The following is a 20,537-nucleotide window of genomic DNA, read 5'->3' as shown; positions in this document are numbered from 1 at the left end:
CATTTTAATTAATAATTTTTTTTAAAAAAAACTTATATGAATTTATTATTATAACGTGTTTTGAGTGGGACTTTTGACACCATATGACCAATTGTCAAAGAAAAAGATAAACCTTCTAACACTGATTAAGGGCATGTTCTCTTCAACTTAAGTTTAGTTCAATTCAGTTCCTAATATCCTCCTCTCATAAAATATTCATTTCAATTTAGCATTAATCAGTTCAGTAAATCAGAAGAGGCCCTATAGTTTGTTAATTTTTTTTTGGGTTTTCCTAAGCTGTACCCCTAAGGTATTCGAGTTTCTAAGGTGTACCCATGCTTTTTTAAGTTTCTAAGATGTGCCCTTCAACTCCTTATCAATATTAAAATGTACCCTTATTAGTTGTTTAAAAGTTATTTGAGAGTGTGATTTCGTGGTTTCAGTTTTCATTATTAGGGTTGCGGTGGCTAAAATTTCTTTCTCCTACCATTTCCTTACCTTTTATCATATTTCTATTAAATTTATAGTTAACTTTAAGTGACGTGGAAGTCCCAAGGAGGGTACCATTCATTAATGGTAATGAGTTGAGGGACACAACTTAAAAACTTGAAAAAGCATGGGTACACCTTAGAAACTCGAATACTTTAGGGTATAGCTTAGAAAAAACTTTTTTTTTTTTTTTTTTTTTTTTTTTGGAAATTTAGTTAAAAAAAACAACTCCACCGACCAAACGTCTCGTTCTCACAGCCACCACAAATCCAAAAAAAGTGCGGGCTCTTTCCACCAACCCCCTCTCTTCAACTACTACATCTACTTCCTCCCACCATTAGGAGAGAGAAACTTTCTTCACTCTCCCTCCATTTCTCTCTCTTTCTTCCAACCTCCCACTTTCATGGCGGCCTCGGCTCACCCTTCTTCTCTCTGCTTCTCCCTCAACCCCACCTCATCAAAAACCTCGATTTCAAAGTCAACCAACATCTTTGTTGGTGGGTCTTCCGTCAAATTGTATTCGGATAATTTGGGCTCTAATCGAATTGCAGTGAGTGTTGGACGGGTTAGATCGGCGATTCATGCGAGTTCGACTCAGTTAACCCCTGCTGAGTCACCCAGTAGTAGTAAGATGACGAGCTCTTCTAGGGTTCCTAACATCGTCGATGTTAATTTGGGGGATCGAAGTTATCCTATTTATATCGGACCTGGTCTTCTTGATCAACCTGAACTTCTTCAAAGGTATTTTATCGCATTTTATGATTTGGAATTTTAATTTGAAGGAAATTGGCGAAAAGACTGATTTTTGTTTTGTTGAATAATGTTCATAATTTGAATCGCATTTTACAACTTGGAATTATTATTTGTTGGAAATTAGTGACATTAAATTTTCTAAAGACAGATTTTACTTGCGCAAATATGCTGAATAAATGTTATTTTTTATGAATTATATGTTGCTGTTGTTATGAGCTACTCGCATGTGTTTTTTGTTTGATGCTGGAAAATTTTCGCCATTTTTCTAAAATGATAATGGTAAGGATTGGATTTCGATAATACCGTGATTTAGAACAAATTAGTGAGGGAGGGTGAGAAAGACACATGCACACATTTGTTTACTGGCATTAGGATTACATTGTTTGTAGAATCATATTCATTTTGGGGCCTATAGAGTGATGAACTTCAACTTTGATGAATTGTTTGTTATTCATATCCTTCTAGGGTATAGAGCATAGTGGAGAATGTAAGAAAATTGAGAAAATAATGGAAAAAATATTCTAAGAAAAATAACATCATTTTGGGGCCAACTATTGTTAAGAAATATACATAGATCATGAGCAACCAAAGATTTCTATTCTCTATCTCTATATGACAAATATGAGAAACAAATTCAAAATTATTATCAGGTTGATGGATGTTTAGCACTTCTGACAATATTTGGGAATTAACTCACGAAGTAGATTAGGGGGAGCAGTCACATTAATGCCCCAAAACTTGAAGTATGTTCAATCATTGAGCTTAGAGATTGGAAAACCAAAAATTATACCCTTTCACGCCCTTCAATATAGCTATCAAATTGATAGTAAATTACTACGTAGTAAATTAATGCTTTGATTGAATGCTTTGAATTTGTTTCAACTGATCAATGTGTTATTATTTGGTTAGGCATGTGCACGGAAAGAGGGTTCTTGTGGTTACAAACACCACTGTTGCACCTTTGTATTTGGATAAAGTTATCAATGCTTTAACTAAAGATAACCCGAACGTATCAGTAGAAACTGTGATTTTACCGGATGGAGAGCAGTATAAGGACATGGTATGTGTCTTTGACTTCGACGTTTGCTTAATAGTGATTGACTTGGTCTTTTAATACATGATTCTTTTTGGTATGATAGGATACTCTAATGAAAGTCTTTGACAAAGCTATTGAGTCAAGGTTGGATAGACGGTCCACATTTGTGGCCCTTGGAGGTGGTGTGATTGGCGATATGTGTGGATTTGCTGCAGCTTCTTTCCTGCGTGGAGTTAACTTCATTCAAATTCCAACTACTGTTATGGCCCAGGTTTGATCCTGACTTATTTATTGTTTTACATTACTATGTAATGCTATGTGTATGTGTTTGTGCTGATGACATTCATGTTCAGGTGGATTCTTCAGTGGGTGGAAAGACTGGCATAAACCATCCGCTGGGAAAAAACTTGATTGGGGCTTTTTACCAACCTCAATGTGTACTTGTTGACACTGACACATTAGACACACTGCCTGACAGAGAATTGGCATCTGGGCTCGCTGAGGTAATAAAATATGGTCTTATTAGGGATGCTGAGTTCTTTGAGTGGCAAGAGAAGAACATGGATGCATTGATGGCAAGGTATTTGAATCAATCATCAACTCCTAATTTTTTTCACCAGCACCCCTACCCCACCACCTGTTAATTTTAGTATTTTACCTTCTAACAAATGGAACTGTTGGTTATGACTTCTTTGAAGGAGATCACATTAACTTAATAACTGCATTATATGGTATTTAAAGCCTTTAGCCAACACTGCAATTTGTCTATTTTTTCACCCTGAAATCAAAACTGTGTTGTACAGGTTATGTAACTCTATGGGATCTTTGGGTTTTGTAGTAGGCTAAAGAAAGACAATGTGCACTTTTAGCTGGTAACTTCAACATTCAGGAAGCCTTTTTGAGGGAATGTACCCAAATGAAATTAGTAATTACAAAATGAAAACAACTTGTAGCTTTCATTAGTAATGATGCATCATTGAGCTGGCTGAAGAATGGTTGCCTAATTAGTTGCTTATGCTTCATACTTTTCACATCATCTTATCTGAACATTTAAAAACTTATCAGGCCTTATCCGCAAAATAGACTTGCTACCCAATGAAATTGATTTTCGCAAAATATATTGTTTCATGGTGAAAAATGAGACATTAGTCTGCTTAAAAATTATAACTTATAAAGCATCGAGAAAGCTAACAGTTTGCCCATCCCCTTTTGTCCAAGGTGTCCGAATGGTTGTATTCTAAGGATCATGGTTAGGCAAACTTTGGCTTTTCAGTCTTTTATTTTTATTCCTAGTTACTGAAGGATATATTTATTGGTTATTAGAATGCAAAAAGATAACCTATCGTGCTAAAGAACGCGTCAGGATTCCAAATACTATGCTATGTGACAATTTGGCTTGTTTGACATAGTTTGGATGTTGATACCCTGGGTAGATAACCATACTACATTTTTTGAAGTTTTTTTTTTAATGAATGATGATAGTAAGTGACAAGAGGCTTGTTTGACATTGTTTGGATGTTGATGTGGTTTTAGAGTTTGAGCTTATATCCATCATGGCTGACTAAAAGGTTATGTCTATTGGCTTGATTTGCAGGGATCATGTTGCCTTTGCATATGCAATAAAACGCTCCTGTGAAAACAAGGCTGAGGTTGTATCTTTGGATGAGAAGGAAGGTGGACTGAGAGCAACATTAAACTTAGGTCACACTTTTGGACATGTGAGTTCTATAATCCCGTGATATTTTTTTCAAATTCTTTCTTACTGAAATTTATTTTAGCCAAGCTGTTAACACCTTGGAGAAGAAAACTTTTGAGGCAGTGTCGGGCATCTGTGAAGTATCTTATATGTTCTACTTGTAAAACGTGCCTTAAATCCATTATAAGCAATTGCTGAACTGAACAACATGTAAATATGTAAGCAATTAGTATTGCATATCTAAGATACACCCTGTTGAGAATTTTGAAATTGAAATTTCAAGCCTGAGCTCTGAAGTCTGAAACCTGGGCTTAAATTGTAAACACTTGCAAGTACTTTATAGTTAGGCTAACTCAGATTTTCTTTCAATCAATATTTACTTCAACTGTACAAGTGAACTTAAGTTTGAGTTGTTTCAGTATTCATCGTCTAAATGAATCCTGTAAAGTTTGTAGACCCAGTAACCATATGATGTGGGACCACATGTTTTCACCTTGGAAAGAGTTTTGGTTTGTGATGTACATGTAAATTTCATTGGTGTTGAACAGTTTGGCTGTTTTGAATCCCTTTTGCAGGCAATAGAAACAGGATTTGGCTATGGCCACTGGCTTCATGGAGAAGCGGTTGCAGTTGGAATGGTATGTCTCTGTCAACCTATTCACTGGCTCTTACGTTTTCATCATCTTCTGCTGATTTGGATTTTTTATGTTCAGGTCATGGCTGTTGACATGTCACACCGTCTTGGTTGGATAGATGAATCACTAGTTGGGCGTGTTCATAACATCTTAAAAAAGGCTAAGCTACCTATTGCACCTCCTGAAAGCATGACTGTCGAAATGTTCAAGTCCATTATGTCGGTAAGCTTAGATGACACATACTATTGTAGTACTTTTAATTTTTAAACATTTGAAAATTCATAATAAGCCCATGCTTAAATTCACCTATTGTGAAGGACATATTATATAGTTAGAATTATGTCATATCTTTCATTATGGGAGATTTAGACTATTTGCCAGCTCCATTTCTTCCAGACAGAAGGATTACTAATTATATACCTATCATAAACTTATCTATGTCCATGTAAATCTAACTGGCAGGTCGATAAGAAGGTAGCTGATGGTGTGTTGAGGCTCATCCTTTTGAAAGGTCCCCTTGGAAACTGTGTATTTACCTCAGATTACGATAAAAAAGCACTGGACGAAACTCTGCGTGCCTTTTCCAAGTCCTGATTCGTGATATTAGTATATACCCACTATTCTTTTTGTAACCAGTGGATTGTCAAGCAACCATACCATAAAAAGTGTATCAACTCAACTATATGAATCATTTGTTGTTTTTATGTGTAGAAACGGAAATAGTTTCTGTTGTGAGATGAAATACCTGATAGAGTGATGATAGATACACGATGTAATATAACCCTAATAATTATCAAGTAGAAGTTCTCGAATTAGCATTTTTCCTTATGGGAAGCTTCTCCATCGAATGATCCCGAGTTTAAATAAAATTCACCATGTACTCATACTGCTCGATGTTTAGTTGTTTACAATGTACACTAACCATTGTTCAATGCCTTACCTACGCAGGACAGCTCAAACAAGGATCATTCATTTACGCAATTACACCAAAATGGGCACATCAAGTGGTAGCTGTATATCTATTCAAAAAAAAAAAAAAGTGGTAGCTGTATATTTATTCTAAAACACTTATGCATGCATACAACTTGATCATTGATGACGACGTGCCCGTTCTTATTACCAGTATATACTATACAGTCCATTTTAATAAATTGACATGAAACTTTGAATATTATTATAATCCGTATGTATTTGGAGCATTTGAGAATTGAGTGTGATATCAACCCGATTTCACGGATGAACAACTACCTGTTAATGGTCCCCCCTAACTTATACCCCTTCTTTAATCTTCACTTATGGCTTCAAACTACTTCCAGAGTCTTGATGTTTAATTTCCAGTTTTCAAACTCGTGATTTCCGTGTTTTGAGCTGTTGTATTAAGGATGGCAATGATTGAATGGGATGACAAAAAAATAATTCGAGAATTGAGTTCGAGTTGTTCTAAAAACTTTGACGAGTTGAGTTATGGTCGGTTCAAATTCATATGAGAAGTAAATTAAGAAAAGTTTATGTTACAAAAGTAGTTTCTAGTCTTTCTACAAATAAATTTTAAACTTGCCATTACTAATTCACAATAACTCAAAGTTGACTAATGTCCTATCCGCCAAATTATGCTTGACTACTTAAAAATGTCATTATAGAAGTCAATGCATTAAGTTACAAACCAAAATACAAAAGTCAATGCATCTACATGTGGGTATTATCTTTGTATTGGGACATTATAACCATACAAATTCTCATTTTATCAATTGAATATGTGATTTTCCTAGGATTAGTTATTAATTAATCCCTAGCTACAAAATCGACAATCAGAACACCTGATCAATATTCGAAACTACATGACTCAAATTGATGATAAATACCACCAAAATTAACCCATCAGCTCTCTTAAAATAGATTTTAAAATTACGAGTACTTGACTTGATCAAACTCGACCTAACCTACAAGTAAAAGACACATACTGTAATTCTAATAATGTCTCAATTTATCTAAAACCCGATCTGTCTATCCTAACAACACGATTGCCACCTCTACGCCTCGCCTATCTCTACGGTAGTTATGCAAGGGGGGATAAAAACGAGAGGAAAGAGGGGAAAGGCGTAGGTAGTAAAGCGTAAAACACGTTAGAAGAAGAAACAATCACCCACAAAAACAAAAAAAATTAAAAAAAACACACATTATTCATTCATTGAACGCTTCAACGGCATTGTTTCCCGGTTCTCAGGTAACTCCTCTCCTTTCTTCTCTTTTACCTTCTCTCTCTTTCTCTCTCTCTACTTCAATCTTCTTCCCCCAATTTTTTCTCTGATTAATCTTTATTACCAGATCTATTCACATTAGGGTTACATTTTTCGTCATTTCTTCCTCTCAATTTTCTCCATTTTTCATCCACATTTTCATTTCCTCAAATTAGGGCTCCGTTTTTCTAGGGTTTCATTTTTGTTTTTGTTGCGCAATCTTTGATGTTGTGATCGGGTTTCAATTTCTTCTTTTACAGGTTCCTTCATGTGGTGTTGTAATTGAGAAGCGATTTTGATTTTTTTTTTTCAATTTTTTTGAATTTGAATTTGGGGGAAAATTAGCTTTGTTTTTAGTTTTTGATTGATCAAGGTGTAATTTGAGGGGGTTGAATTTTGAGGAGAAGAAGAAATCGTGATTGTTGAGAAAAAAAATGAGTGCTTCGAGGTTCATAAAATGTGTTACAGTTGGTGATGGTGCCGTTGGTAAAACTTGCTTGTTGATTTCTTACACCAGCAACACCTTTCCTACGGTCTGTTTTCTCTCTCTCTTTCGTTTCAGAACTTCGCTTCGATTTCATGGAAATTATTTGATTGTTTTGTTAAATTCGTCTCGATATATACTTTTACAATCATTTTTTTTAACTGTTATGTAAGGTTTCAATTGTGCTTTGGGAATTGTTTTGAATTGTGTGATTCATGGATTTGATGTGGATTGTTTTTTGAATTTTAATGTTGAATTCCAGTAATTCTTCAAATTCAAGGAAAAAAAAAGCAATTAATTTGGTAATGATTGAATTTCTAGTTATGTTGATTTTTTTTTTTTTTTTGGGTGCAATTGGGTAAAATTTAGGTTGATGCAAACATTTAAAGGCAGTTTTAGGGGAATTCAGCCATTTTTGAGCTTGAGGATTGATTAACAGTGTTTATAATTCTGATGATATACGATGTTAGTCATGAATAGTATGGTTGATTATTTTTTTATTTTTATTTTTTTATTAACGTAAGGATTGTCTGTGGAGGAGGCGAATTGAGCGTTTAGTTTAGGATTGCTGTTAGTTTCTTCCTTTTACGCGAGCTGTATTTATATAGACAACTCATTTGAAGATTGGATTCAAGTTTTGTGAAAGAATTCTGTTTCTGACCACACAATCATGGATTTTCCTGTCAGGGATATATTTTTGGTTACCTTGCAAAGTAGGAGATGTATTAGTTTCTAGTAGTTGTGATTGTAGTTTGTACCTTTGCTTCTTCTATTGTAAGTTATTTAGTTTGTGGTCGGGAAGTTTCTGTTTAGCTGGATTTGATGAGATTATTTGTTTTTGGCTATATCTTGCTCAGAACATTAATATGATTTGTTCTGTTGAATTCCTTGGGTTTTTGGTTACTCTGCAAACCTCTTTTGCTAAGACATTCTGTTTCAAAGGTTTTTCTTTGATGTATTGAAATCAGATCATTCTGTTACTCTGATTTCCTTTGGTACCATGTGTCATTTACGTGTTTAAAACTGTCATCAGATATGACCCTTGAGGGATTGCAAAATATAGAAAACATGACGTATCCATGTCAGATATTCTTAAATTTGTGAAGAGTCTGAATATGAAATATAATGCAAGTAGTTTGTGAATTGTGCTGAGCTCTACTTCCCAAATTGTTGGTCCTGTTCTGCTATTCTTTTATTCTCTTAAATTTAAATCTTTGATGGAAACAGGATTATGTGCCCACTGTCTTCGACAACTTCAGTGCAAATGTCGTTGTTAATGGGGCCACAGTTAATCTGGGGTTATGGGATACTGCAGGTAATGGCTTTATATCTGCTGATTAATCTCTTTGGTTGTGTACTTAATTATTCTCTTTGTACGACTCAAATTGTTATTTGTGTTACAGGACAAGAGGATTACAACAGATTAAGACCTTTGAGTTATCGTGGAGCAGATGTCTTTATTCTTGCTTTCTCCCTCATTAGCAAGGCTAGTTATGAAAATGTTTCTAAGAAGGTAAACATTGTTTGAATAGTTGTACTACTGATAAGGAAGCATTAATGTGAATGAGACTCTTGGTGTTTGCTAATGAGCTGTTGTGGCCACTTAATTTTCAGTGGATTCCCGAGTTGAAGCATTATGCTCCTGGTGTTCCCATTGTTCTTGTTGGAACAAAGCTTGGTCAGAATCATACTTATCTCTTTTGTTTTGTCATTTTGCATTTCTGTCTTATACTGTCATTTCTTTAGTGTAGTAACATTTCTAGAAGTTCTGATCACCCTTGGAAATTTAGCTTTTTTTTTTGGGTTATCATATACTATTTGAGTTTTGATTTCGGTAAATATGTGCTATTTTTATATCTAGTTGGTTGAGAATTTTTCTGGTTGTTGGAACCTTTGTGTTCTCATTTAGCAAGCTTAGCTTTCTGTCTCTGATAAAGGGTCTTTTAATTTAATTTTCTGACGTAGAAGTTATTCCTACTTTTGATGCATGACATTAGATCTTCGGGATGACAAGCAATTTTTCATAGATCACCCTGGTGCAGTTCCAATCACTACAGCTCAGGTAAAAAAGAGTTGTACTCTGCATATGTTTCCCTATGGTCTGTTATGTTTAGAAATCACATGGACCAAATTATTTCTGTTGTTGTTCAGGGTGAAGAATTGAGGAAGCTGATTGGTGCTCCTGCTTATATCGAATGTAGTTCAAAAACACAGCAGGTGGGTATTTGTTTTCAGGTTGAGATAGTTTCACTTTCCAACTTGTTTGTGCCTTTTGAGTCACTAACTTTTGAACTTTGAATTTAAAATGCAGAATGTCAAGGCAGTATTCGATGCAGCCATTAAGGTTGTGCTTCAACCACCAAAGACAAAGAAGAAGAAGTCGAAGGCACAGAAGGCTTGCTCCATATTGTAATTGTGTCAGTTGTAAAGAGAAACAAGCCCTAGTTCGAGCAATCCATCTCGCGTTCGACCTTTTTCTTTCACAATCAAGCTTGAGGATACAGGCAGGCTTTTTTAGCGTATGATTTCTTACTGATTGTACTTAGGTTCTTTTGTGGAGCATCAGGTTGTTTCTTGTTGCTTTCTGGCATTACATTACCATCTAATTTGTGGTTTTGGTTCAGTATTAAATATAAGGTACTGGAAGATCCCAGTTTAGGAAAGGACCGATATTTTTCCCCCTTAACCCTAGCAGAGCAGTTAAATTCATTTCTTCACAACTACTTGTTATGAAGATGTTTGCCTCTGGCTACATTTTTTATGTCTCTTTGATTTCTGTAGTTTAAAGTTTAAATATCGCGCTATTTTTTCAATACGATGGTTTTCTCTGCCCCCTTTTGATTAGTTGATGCTGGAGTTGGTGCCCAAACAGTTCATAGTAGTTGGCTGAACCACTCTCCTTTTGGGAATCTTGTTTGCAGAGGTTGACTCCAACTAACATTGTGTTGGTTGAGCAATGAGCCACAGATTATAAGTATATTTATTTATGGTGATCATGATACTTTGTGTATGACATGATTAGATAGATTGTTAATGTAGAATATTTGGCTGTTCTTGGAATGTTTGATTATGTTGGCTTATTCTATTAGCCGCCCACGTGGTTGCTGATTTCCTGAAATGCGCATATTCTATGGCCGATTTTGTACGTCTGAAATAAATAATACCTTTGCTATATTGTATAGTTTCTGGTTAAAAATACGTTTAAAAGTGACCCGCTTTCACTGGGGGAGGTGATGAAATTATGATTGTGATCGCTCTCTGCCTGGTGATTGAATGACCTACTTGATTCGGCCTTTCATGAGTACATACTCAGTATTATAGGAATGACTCTGAGGCTCATACGCTTGGGAGCATTGTGTTTGAAGTTCAGATTGAGCGTCCAGTCTGTCTATCTACAATTTCAGATTTTTTCACTCTTTTAAAGGAAAAAAACCTACCAAACTAGCTAACCCTCCTAGGTCAACTAACTTAATTGCATAGGTCAACGCTTGAGAGTAGAGGCAAAAGGTAAGGTTATCTCTTATTCCCAAGCATGTAGGTGGTGATGAGTCCCGAACCTGTGACTTTGGCCTTTAGATGTTCTTACGAATAATTGTTGTATGGCACAATGGCTCCAGCCACCAGGTATGGTCATCATCAACAATCTTTTAGTATGTCCTGTTTAGATTAGCAAGATAATATATAGCTGGATTAGCATCTATATTAGTGATGTTCTTTAGCTGGAAAGTTGTGCGCTATGTAAAATTGTAAGGCCAACTTTAGAGAAAAAAAAAAGGTTGAAGCAGGACACGTATGCTCATATTAACAAATTGAGACTGGCTAATTGGCTAAACAAGGCTTATTTTGATTGGCTGAAGTATCAATCGCATACCAAGTTTTGACTATTCTATATTTCTATAGGTAGCCAAACATTCAATCATTTGCCAAAATTATGTTAATGAGGGTATAATTATGCAACATCATTGTTATACAAACTTTGTTTATAACAATTACTCCGTATTAACTATGAACAGACAAATCTATTTAAAGGTTTGTGTCCTGAACTCATTATTACATTACATTTTATATTATGTTCTGGCGGAGTCCACTCACCTTCAACTTAATTTGAGAAAATCACCTCATACTTTGTAATTTTCGTTAGCAATAATTAAAGTGGAGGAAACAAGCCTCTCCACAACCCTCTTATCGCCATTGTTCTTACTCTCTTGGTGAGATGTGAATAACATTGTGATTAGGGAACGTAGTAATTCTTACCATCTAGCTTATATTCAGGTAACCTTCTATAAATGTGTATAAATACCTTATATTATGTATGCACACATCATGAGAAACACGTCTAATGCAATTATCTATCCAAGATGTTTTTGATTTTTTTTTTTTGTATGTTTCAACTTCTTTCATATCTTTGAGAAGTACTTCCAAAACCATTAGAATACAAAGAAAGCATAAGAATACAACAATCTGTTGGTAAATAAACAAATTTAAAGCTAAAGAGAAAGACAAGTTTAGAGAATCAGAACAAGCAAATCATATTAAAATCAATGTCCTAAAGATTAACATGTGGCATTGACTTTTCCTTTAATAAACTATCGCTTATAATACGAGTAAATGATTCTATTCTGTAAACACTCAGTAATCCCTGAATATAATTGTTGTGTAAAAAAAGCAGCGTTTTTGTCTGAGACAATGTGTGAAACAAAAAGTATACAAGTATGATATATTGATATTCCTAGGTGCTACATGAGGCTGTTCTAAGTCTGGCCGTTTGGGTGTCAAAACAATCGAATCGAAGCAATAATCCGAACCACAGCAGGAAAATGAGTTGATTCTGTTAATACTGGCTCTCCAAATATTGCCATATTGTCCTCACTTAACTGTCTGAGGTTTCTAGCAAAGAGCAAATGAACCGTGCTTTGACATGAAAACATAACCAAATTTGCATGTATTGTTCACCCATATTAGAGTAAGCCGAATAGTAGAATATGACAAATTGCTAAAGAGTGAAATGATGGTAGAGCTATAAACCGTTCCTTATAGAATCTTATTTTTGTCTCGATAATTAGTTTCAATATATTTATGTAACTTTTATAATGTTTAAAAAATACTATTTTGAAGATATCTTTTCAACTTTTATGTATGCATTAGAAACGGTTTAAAAAGTCAAATGAGACAAACAAAAGGGAACAGAGAAAGTAAACTTGGCAAAAAAAATTCTAGTCTTGAACTGAAAGACTCATCATCTAAATAGATTAAATTGAGGCGGACCAATATGAACAATCCATTTTTGACCTCTATCAAATTTGGGCGTGGAATTTGCCCACAGAATCATATAGCAAAAGGTTTAGATTGTGATTTGACATAAGGAGTACACATATTGATTATATTCAACATGTACATCATCTCTGCTCTGGACAAAAGAAATTAAATAAACACTTTTCATGTTACCAATTGTTGGTTAAATTAATGGATGGTGCATTGGTGCTCATCAGAAACTTTGAAAGGAATAACATCCAGCAATTTGGTAAGTCGGTCGATTCCCTGAACTATTAGAGGAAAATTTCATTCAGAATATATACCTTCCAGCTTTCAGTCCATTAGTTAAAACAATTTGAATTCTCTTCCAACATAAAGTATATTCTTTTGTCCTCTTATATAATAGACATGAAAACGCTTACATTTTAGCAAGCAAACCTCCCTTTTTCAGTTGCTCCTACTCGAAAAAGAAACGAAAAAACTGCTAAATACCAAGAACTGATAACCATCTAGGTATCAGCAAGATGGCGATGAAGAGGATTCTAAAAGAGCTTCAAGATATAAGGAGAGATCCTCCTACATCATGTAGTGCAGGTTGTCAAATCCTCCTAACACACAATTTTGCCATGCAAGTAATCTTGTCTTATCGAGAGAGGACTCTCTTCACTCGGCCTAGTTGTTGAAGAGAATCCCGATCTTAATCTCAGCTAATTTGTGTGTACTTATATTGTGCATTTCTTGATGAATTCAGGTCCTGTGTCTGAAAACTTATACCAGTGGCAAGCAACAATTATCGGCCCTGCCGATTGCCCCTATGCTGGCGGCGTCTTCCTTCTAAGTATTCACTTCCCCAGTGATTATCCCTTCAAACCACCAAAGGTAGGTCATTGCTCAGTTTATAACAAACTGTGTCTTTGTAATAGTGATTTTATTTTCACTAAAACTTACATGAGCATGAAAATCTGTAAAATTGATGACAGGTTGCCTTCAGAACCAAAGTGTTCCATCCAAACATCAACAATAACGGGAATATTTGCCTAGACATCCTCAGGGATCAATGGAGCCCTGCTCTCACTATATCCAAAGTTTTACTATCAATATGTTCTCTACTTACAGACCCAAACCCTGATGATCCTCTGGTACCGGAGATCGCTCACATGTACAAAAAGGATCGAACCAAGTACGAGACAACAGCTCAGAGCTGGACGCTCAAGTATGCAATGAATTAAGCACTCGAGTCTCTCCCCTTAAAGCATCAAGTTTCTTGATATTTTTCCCCCATTGTAACACTTCAGATTCAAACAAGGCTTTTTCTATGGCAAGGAAATGAATTTTATTACCAAATTTTGTTTCAGTCTCATCTTATGTACCTTGAAATTCCGAGTAAATGAATAAATTGAGTTCACACAGCACTGCAGTAATATAATGTCAAAAACTTTGATTATGGCAACAACGATTAACTTACAACTTATAAAGTGGTAAAATTACTAGGAATCAGCACCATTCAGACATGTATATTCAAGTATAAATGGAAAATTTCTCCAAAAAGTGGTAAAGATAGAAAGGGTAAATTATACACCATTTTACCAGTCATTGCAACCAAAGTAATGCCGCATAATGAAGCAACTTGCAGACACCCGCAAACTAAAGAAAACTTCAGATGCAGTGAGATCATAGTTAGCATAAGAGACCCTAAAACCATGCCCTCAGAACGAGGTCAAGCAAACAAGTCTTCCGTCAGGGAGACCTAACTAAACTGGTTACAAAAATACTCAAATATAATTAACTTGTGATGCGTGAAAATGCCTAATTACATGCAATCACAGGTTCAAGCTTTGACAGGTTCATATTTCTCACTAACTGCACCACCTTTTTGCTTTTGGAATTGGATGTACCGCAAAGTGCTTGCAAAGAAAGCCTCGGCAGCAGGATCTGTTGCAGCATTATCACTTTGGTTCTCTGTGGTAATTAATTCCATTAGATCCTGGATTGTATTGACAGTGATCTGGTTGTTCCCCTTCTCAAAAAAATAGAGGTACCTACATATGAAAGCAAATTCCAAAGTTAAGGTATGCCATGATTTATCATGAAAGTTCAGATATCCAGACATCCAGTACACACAGAGGACAAAATTCCTAGCAAGAAGAGAGCTTACTTATTGAGGATTTCAATGAAGAGCATAACTGATCCACCACTGCCCCGTGTAGCATTAGCCATCTGTTGAGCAGCATTTGCAATTTTTAGAGCCCGCTTCAAGCAAAGTAGAACCCTGCATATACGAAAACCAATTCACTTGAATTTAAGGAATTACAACAGTAGTAAAATCATAATTAGTCATCAATATTCATTTATTCAGTTTTGTAATTGCTATTCTTCAAAGAGTATTAGGGTTCAGCGGCTGCTACAAATTCCGACATATATGGCATCATTTTCTGTTTCTCTGACAACATAAGCTTAACTTTAGTTCTGTGGCTCATATATTAAAATTTATCCATCCCAGCAGTTGTTCAGCTAGAATCTGGAGATACATGCATTTTAGATTTCCTTCTCTTTCAGACAATAAGGTTAACTTTGAAGAGACACTCCGGGTAAAGGTACTGGCAAAGCATTGATAAATCTACTTGCCGCATTTCCCAGCATGGGGCAGCTATAATACTTGGTAAGATGCGCAGAAGTAAATGACTCAACTAAATTTCTAATTGTCATACACAACACAAAATCCCCACAAGGAGTAAAAATATAATGAAACATACCTCTCTCCATCCCTAACACCATCCTGGTCATCCGCCCAAAAGAGATGAGAGCATGCATAAACAGCTCTACATTGATCAGGTTTCTTTAAAAGCTTTGCAGAGTACTGCATATGTCAAATGGGTACTAGCTTAGCACAAATAAACAGTATAAAACAGATCATTTAACAGCACAAGAAAAGAAAAGGCTTTAAATAATACCCCTGTTGCTTTGTGTGTCAGAGTATCTCTGTTCTCAACACCAAAGACATGCATCCTTTGAAGAGTACCGATTATTAGGTATAGTGCAGTCACTTGTTCTCTGGAGCCCTAGAGAACACAAAAGCACAGAGAAAAAATGAACCTACAAATTATAAGAATAGATGGACTGGAAAACCCAAGTACAAAAAACCATCAACTGAAAATTCCATTACCGAAATTTCTTCCTCGTATAATATATATGCTTGAGTGAAAAATTCACAGGCGACAGGTTCCAAATCAGAGTCATTTGCAGCCTGCTAGACAACAGATTACTTGATGACAGATTTCACATATATTCATTCTAGCAATTTACGCAGAGGGTTTAAACCTTACCTCAGCACATTGCAGGTACAACCGCAATGCGAGCTCAGGAGCTGGAACATTTGAAAGAGCCTCAATAAGCTGAAAAAAAAAAGGCAAATATTTGTCCAGCCATCGTAGATACAAGAACTCGTACAGAAAGTGAAAAGACCAACAAATGCCAATGAGCAAACTTTCAACAAAAGATAGAAAAAGTATATATGAGTACGCAAAACGATATAATGTTAATCCATACACAGCACCCTTCAGTTTGAAGTTTAATTGTTGTCAGCGGTAATATTTGACATTATAGACACTGTAAGGATGATACAATTACTAAAAGATGTTACTTTCCCCTCCTCATCAAATATTGTTAAAAGAATAAGCATGATTTATATTAACAGAGATGGGGAATATTAACAGCATCCCATCCATTGCACACCAAGCACACTAACCAGCTGTCAGTTCAACTACGAAAAAAGGGCATACTTCGGTATGAAGATAGTTAAACATTTAAAAATAAAAAATAAAAGGATCTTAGGATATAATGAATAGTAGAGAAATAATAGCCAAGGAAAGTATATGTAAAAATTCATACTAATATAGTATAAAACAAACAGCTAATGTTACCATTGATGTGTGTTAAGAAAGATTTATCTAAACGCTCAAACATCATAAGGCATGACACACGGGTCACTTGCATAATAAATATTCAAAGATACCTGATTCAAAAGCTGAAATATTTTCTTTGGCGTACCCTCTACTTCATCACCAGATTTATCCACATCTTGGTTCTGAAGCCTTCTAATTAACTGTTTAATTAAAGCAAAAGATGAGAATTAGAAAGGTTCAGCAGAGTATAACAATTGACCTGTAAATTTGTTATCTAATAGAGTCTTGGCTGACTAAGCATTGGCACTTTACAGGTACCAAATAACTACCAGAGACAACCACGACAGTCATAAGTTACATGTCTCATAACTTGGGAGGATAAGATGCTTATTTGAGAAATAACACGTGAACAAATGAACGAGACCTATTAGGAGTCAAGAATTGAGTAAAACCTTAAGAGAGGAAAAAACAAGGGGTGGAACAGTAAATGATAGACGTTTCACTCCACCAGCCAATATATGCTTCCGCACTATATTTATAATCTGCAGATCAACAATAGAGAAATTAGGTATATATGTTAGCAAAATAACAAGCACAATCCTCTATTCCACTTGGACCTTTTGGCAATTTTTTTTAAGAGGAAATGTGTTTACTACCCAAGCAACTGGAAACAAAAATAAATAAATAAAATGCAGCTTTACGACCAAACATTGCAACAGGAAACTTTTCCACATAGCAATGAGCTTTAGTTTTCATAAATGTCACTATTACTTTAACCAAGATAAACTGCAGCGGTATTGTAGTTGTATTATATATACTTATGTCATGACTGCTTTTGGTACTCTCTTTCCAACATCAGCATCTTTTCAGTTCTCAGGTTGCATGCAGATAACATTGGGTTAGTTAACCCAAAACTGACTAGTAATATTCCATTCATAATTTAAACTGACAAAGGACAACACATTGACACTTCAGCAACAAATAACGTTACATATGCTGAGTTGTTGAGTGGACACCTATTTTGGACAGAATAAATGAAGAAACCTCATTAGTGAGAAGTACCTTGAACATCTCTTCTGAATCATCGTTGTGCAGCATTTGGATAAGGCGTGCTACTGCATTTTGTTCCTCCTTGAAGTCTTCTTCGTCATCCTAGAATATGACAAACATTCAATTTAACAACAACAACAACAACAACAGCCCAAAAAAAAAAAAAAAAAAAAAAAAAACATAACTAGCCATGCAAAATATTGGGCATAAGCAAATCATTTGTTCAACAGCCTCAAAATCCAGTAAGTTATGTGAAATAACAAAAAAAAACATATCAAATAGACAACCAACTATGAGCAAACCAGGGATTCTAGGCAACTACGTCACACTTCATACATATATATGTAAATGACTCCAACTGACCTCATCATCAACAGCACCATCCGTGTCCTTCATAAGCCCTTTTATTAACTCAAACAATGCTTCGACCTACATACAAGATATCCAAGAGCATTAGGCAGGCAATATCAAAGCAAAAATTAGAAATGTGAATTAAATATATACCTTATCACCCGTAGATATGTAAGTCTCGTTTTTCATAATACTTTGAATAATAATCTTTGCCATGACTTTATTAGTTTCATTGTCAAGGTATTCCATCACCCGAGGATAATTAGAGAGCTTCAAGGCAGTAATAACACTATTATATTTATCCAGCGGAGCACTCAGAAGTGCAACAATTTGCTTTGTTGCCTTGCTGTCATTAAGTTTCCCAATAATGGAGAGTTTGTTGACGCAGGATCCCTGGGTGTAAAGAGAAAGAGCAAGACTTTGTAGTTTGTATTCATCAAAAGTAATGATAATTATATGGATGAACAACAATTTAAAGCAGACTACTGACCAGTAATAAGGAAGTTCATATAAGATCCATGCATGGAAATTAATAAGAAAAAGCATCAAACTATCTCATAAAATTAAGGCCAATCACCCAAAGTTTCGGTGTGACAAACCAAAACTCACTTACATAGGAGCAGATATATATATCAGCACTAAGATGCAAAACGACCAAAAAAATTATCTTCGTATTAAAGAAAAATTTGAAGATAATCAGTAGGCGTGGCATTTCAGCATTAAGCTGCACAAAAGCTTCACATCAAAAGAGTGGAGTGAGGGCAATAATCGATACACAATACAAAGGAAGAAGTTCAGTTGCTGGAGGGAGCTTCCTGAACAGGAGGTTATTCAAGACTTTAAATTCAAGGATACTGGGTATTTGGAAAGTTCTGAAGGCAAAAATTTATGTCGCTTTCCCAAGTCTTGAGATGAAGGGTGTTCAATTGATGCATACTATTATAGATGCATGCAATTTATTGCTTATTCTGAAAATGACAAGTCATATGCTAGATTGACTATTTCAGAGGAAGCAGATGCTTCTCAATTGCATGGAGTAAAGTGTAAAACTGTCAGTCTTCATGACACTTTTGTAGGAAGAGCCACAGGAATATTGGGCAAGAATCTCACAATAGTCTACAAAAGCAAAGGCAACAAGAACCAAAAAAAATAAAAAAAGGAAGGAGGCATTGGTCCAATATTGATACTAGTGAACTGAACACTGATGGATCTTGGCAACACTAACCTTTTAGCCTTCCACTTTATAGTATATTCAACCACCAATGGTATCTGTTCAACTATTATTGTATACAAAGTTATCAGCCTATTTATTTAAAATTCAACTCCAAGATTTACACACATTTACCTCAGAAAGTTCTACACGTTGGTCAAACTTTAAGCATCTACAATTTTAGCACCATTTAAAAAAGCCCAAGTTATACATTGTTTTCAATTACTTCTCTGCAGATTCTAGCTTCACTCTTACCTAAGGAACTGAATCGTTGTTACTCTTTTTGGCTAGTAAAAAAAATAATAAATAAATAAAAATTCAACTCTGGCCGTGCTGGATAATAATTAAATAAAAACTTTTTATAGCAAGTACACAGCAAAGTTCCAAGGAGCAGTGCAATTTGATTTCCGCCAATCTGAAGATGCTTCCCACAGAGATCAAGTCATGGCTTCCAAAGTTTCAATTACACACACTTTAGCTAAAAAGCATATCACCTATTCTTTCACACTGTAAACTTAAATAGATTACACTAATGAAATTCAAGCAGAATACAAGTGCAAAAAGAAAATTTTGCAATCACTGATGGAAGAGGCACAAACACTACATGCTCTACTTAATAACAGATTGTGCAAATCTTACAGCAGTAAAAAGAAAATACTGATGCAGCTTGTCAGAAATATGAAACAAAAATCATCTCAGACAAAGGAAATCAATGTACTTGTGAACAAACATACCAATACTTGATCAGCATAATCAAGCCGATCAGGATGAACATGCAGGGTAAAGGTAAGAAGCGATGAATACAAAGTCACAACAGCAACAACAGGCATATCAGTTTGTGCTTCTATGATCTGCATTTGATAAAAATACAAAATCAGTAAAATTAAAAAATACAAATACTAATACAATAATACAGGATATTTCTTCCCCTTTTGGCCCTATCATCTATTGATAGTTAACTTAACATACCAATGGAAAGAGCATAGATAATTCAAGAAAGAAAAAAGTATGAGGCTAGCATTTCTACATGGTTGCACAACATCAATGAAGCAATCCGGGTAACTAACCTTCCCAATTGCACTGTTTAATTTCGAGAAGGCATCCACTTGCAAGAAATCCGGCAATACTGGAAAAAACCATATTAGTGACCCCAAAAAATAATAATAATAATAATAATAAAGAGGCAGCATAATTTTTGTTTGGATAAAAAATAATAAATAATTTTTTTAAAAAAACTTGGATAAAAATAAAAAAATAATAAATAAAAAAAATAGCTTTAATGGAGGCATCACTAAACTCACCTCTGGACTTGAGGCAGCATAATTTGAAAGCCTTTCCATCAAACTGGGAGAGAAACTGACTTGATATCAACGGATGGCTGGAAGAGGAAAATAAAAAAAGGTTACAGGCAAATTTATTAAATACTTACTATGAAAAATTGAGATAACAATACACATTTCAA

At 35.1% G+C, this 20,537-nt stretch overlaps 4 protein-coding genes across 4 annotated transcripts; 3 read left to right on the top strand and 1 right to left on the bottom strand.

Annotated features, from left to right (window-relative positions):
- Nucleotides 1–715: 715 nt before the first annotated feature.
- Nucleotides 716–5,431, top strand: LOC110724415 (3-dehydroquinate synthase, chloroplastic-like). Its single transcript, XM_021903836.1, has 8 exons — nucleotides 716–1,209; nucleotides 2,131–2,281; nucleotides 2,361–2,528; nucleotides 2,611–2,837; nucleotides 3,852–3,975; nucleotides 4,529–4,591; nucleotides 4,667–4,810; nucleotides 5,051–5,431. Exons 1-8 carry the CDS (start codon nucleotides 872–874, stop codon nucleotides 5,180–5,182), a joined length of 1,347 nt encoding a protein of 448 aa, XP_021759528.1. The 5' UTR covers nucleotides 716–871; the 3' UTR covers nucleotides 5,183–5,431.
- A 1,220-nt stretch (nucleotides 5,432–6,651) lies between these two features.
- Nucleotides 6,652–10,122, top strand: LOC110724424 (rac-like GTP-binding protein RHO1). Its single transcript, XM_021903844.1, has 8 exons — nucleotides 6,652–6,812; nucleotides 7,086–7,358; nucleotides 8,537–8,624; nucleotides 8,713–8,822; nucleotides 8,924–8,987; nucleotides 9,307–9,371; nucleotides 9,461–9,526; nucleotides 9,621–10,122. The coding sequence occupies exons 2-8, from the start codon at nucleotides 7,260–7,262 to the stop codon at nucleotides 9,720–9,722; spliced, it is 594 nt and encodes a 197-aa protein (XP_021759536.1). The 5' UTR covers nucleotides 6,652–6,812; nucleotides 7,086–7,259; the 3' UTR covers nucleotides 9,723–10,122.
- A 2,829-nt stretch (nucleotides 10,123–12,951) lies between these two features.
- Nucleotides 12,952–13,971, top strand: LOC110724390 (ubiquitin-conjugating enzyme E2-17 kDa-like). The gene is made up of 3 exons (XM_021903811.1): nucleotides 12,952–13,156; nucleotides 13,314–13,441; nucleotides 13,543–13,971. Exons 1-3 carry the CDS (start codon nucleotides 13,087–13,089, stop codon nucleotides 13,789–13,791), a joined length of 447 nt encoding a protein of 148 aa, XP_021759503.1. The 5' UTR covers nucleotides 12,952–13,086; the 3' UTR covers nucleotides 13,792–13,971.
- Nucleotides 13,972–14,079: 108 nt separating this feature from the next.
- Nucleotides 14,080–20,280, bottom strand: LOC110724385 (vacuolar protein sorting-associated protein 35B-like). Its single transcript, XM_021903805.1, has 13 exons — nucleotides 20,143–20,280; nucleotides 19,810–19,926; nucleotides 18,019–18,258; nucleotides 17,878–17,943; nucleotides 17,527–17,616; nucleotides 16,917–17,006; nucleotides 16,575–16,664; nucleotides 15,886–15,954; nucleotides 15,726–15,806; nucleotides 15,514–15,621; nucleotides 15,316–15,419; nucleotides 14,718–14,831; nucleotides 14,080–14,601 (listed from the first exon to the last, which is right to left on the bottom strand). Exons 1-13 carry the CDS (start codon nucleotides 20,263–20,265, stop codon nucleotides 14,391–14,393), a joined length of 1,503 nt encoding a protein of 500 aa, XP_021759497.1. The 5' UTR covers nucleotides 20,266–20,280; the 3' UTR covers nucleotides 14,080–14,390.
- Between the last annotated feature and the right edge of the window lie 257 nt (nucleotides 20,281–20,537).

Source organism: Chenopodium quinoa, unplaced genomic scaffold, assembly GCF_001683475.1.
Source record: "Chenopodium quinoa cultivar QQ74 unplaced genomic scaffold, ASM168347v1, whole genome shotgun sequence".
Classification (NCBI taxonomy): Eukaryota; Viridiplantae; Streptophyta; class Magnoliopsida; order Caryophyllales; family Amaranthaceae; genus Chenopodium; species Chenopodium quinoa.
This window is presented reverse-complemented; position numbering and strand designations above follow the sequence as displayed.

Bases quoted from the DNA above. Each gene is read 5' to 3' on its own strand.
- LOC110724415 (XM_021903836.1), top strand. From the start codon at position 872: ATGGCGGCCTCGGCTCACCCTTCTTCTCTCTGCTTCTCCCTCAACCCC. The intron at 2,282-2,360 runs GTATGTGTCTTT...TTGGTATGATAG, and splicing joins GAGAGCAGTATAAGGACATG to GATACTCTAATGAAAGTCTT. The intron at 2,529-2,610 runs GTTTGATCCTGA...ATTCATGTTCAG, and splicing joins CAACTACTGTTATGGCCCAG to GTGGATTCTTCAGTGGGTGG.
- LOC110724424 (XM_021903844.1), top strand. From the start codon at position 7,260: ATGAGTGCTTCGAGGTTCATAAAATGTGTTACAGTTGGTGATGGTGCC. The intron at 7,359-8,536 runs GTCTGTTTTCTC...TGATGGAAACAG, and splicing joins CCAGCAACACCTTTCCTACG to GATTATGTGCCCACTGTCTT. The intron at 8,823-8,923 runs GTAAACATTGTT...CTTAATTTTCAG, and splicing joins ATGAAAATGTTTCTAAGAAG to TGGATTCCCGAGTTGAAGCA.
- LOC110724390 (XM_021903811.1), top strand. From the start codon at position 13,087: ATGGCGATGAAGAGGATTCTAAAAGAGCTTCAAGATATAAGGAGAGAT. The intron at 13,157-13,313 runs GTTGTCAAATCC...TGATGAATTCAG, and splicing joins TCCTACATCATGTAGTGCAG to GTCCTGTGTCTGAAAACTTA. The intron at 13,442-13,542 runs GTAGGTCATTGC...AATTGATGACAG, and splicing joins ATCCCTTCAAACCACCAAAG to GTTGCCTTCAGAACCAAAGT.
- LOC110724385 (XM_021903805.1), bottom strand. From the start codon at position 20,265: ATGCTGCCTCTTTATTATTATTATTATTATTATTTTTTGGGGTCACTA. The intron at 15,622-15,725 runs GTAATGGAATTT...TGTGTTCTCTAG, and splicing joins TATACGAGGAAGAAATTTCG to GGCTCCAGAGAACAAGTGAC. The intron at 15,420-15,513 runs GTATTATTTAAA...TGACATATGCAG, and splicing joins TGACACACAAAGCAACAGGG to TACTCTGCAAAGCTTTTAAA.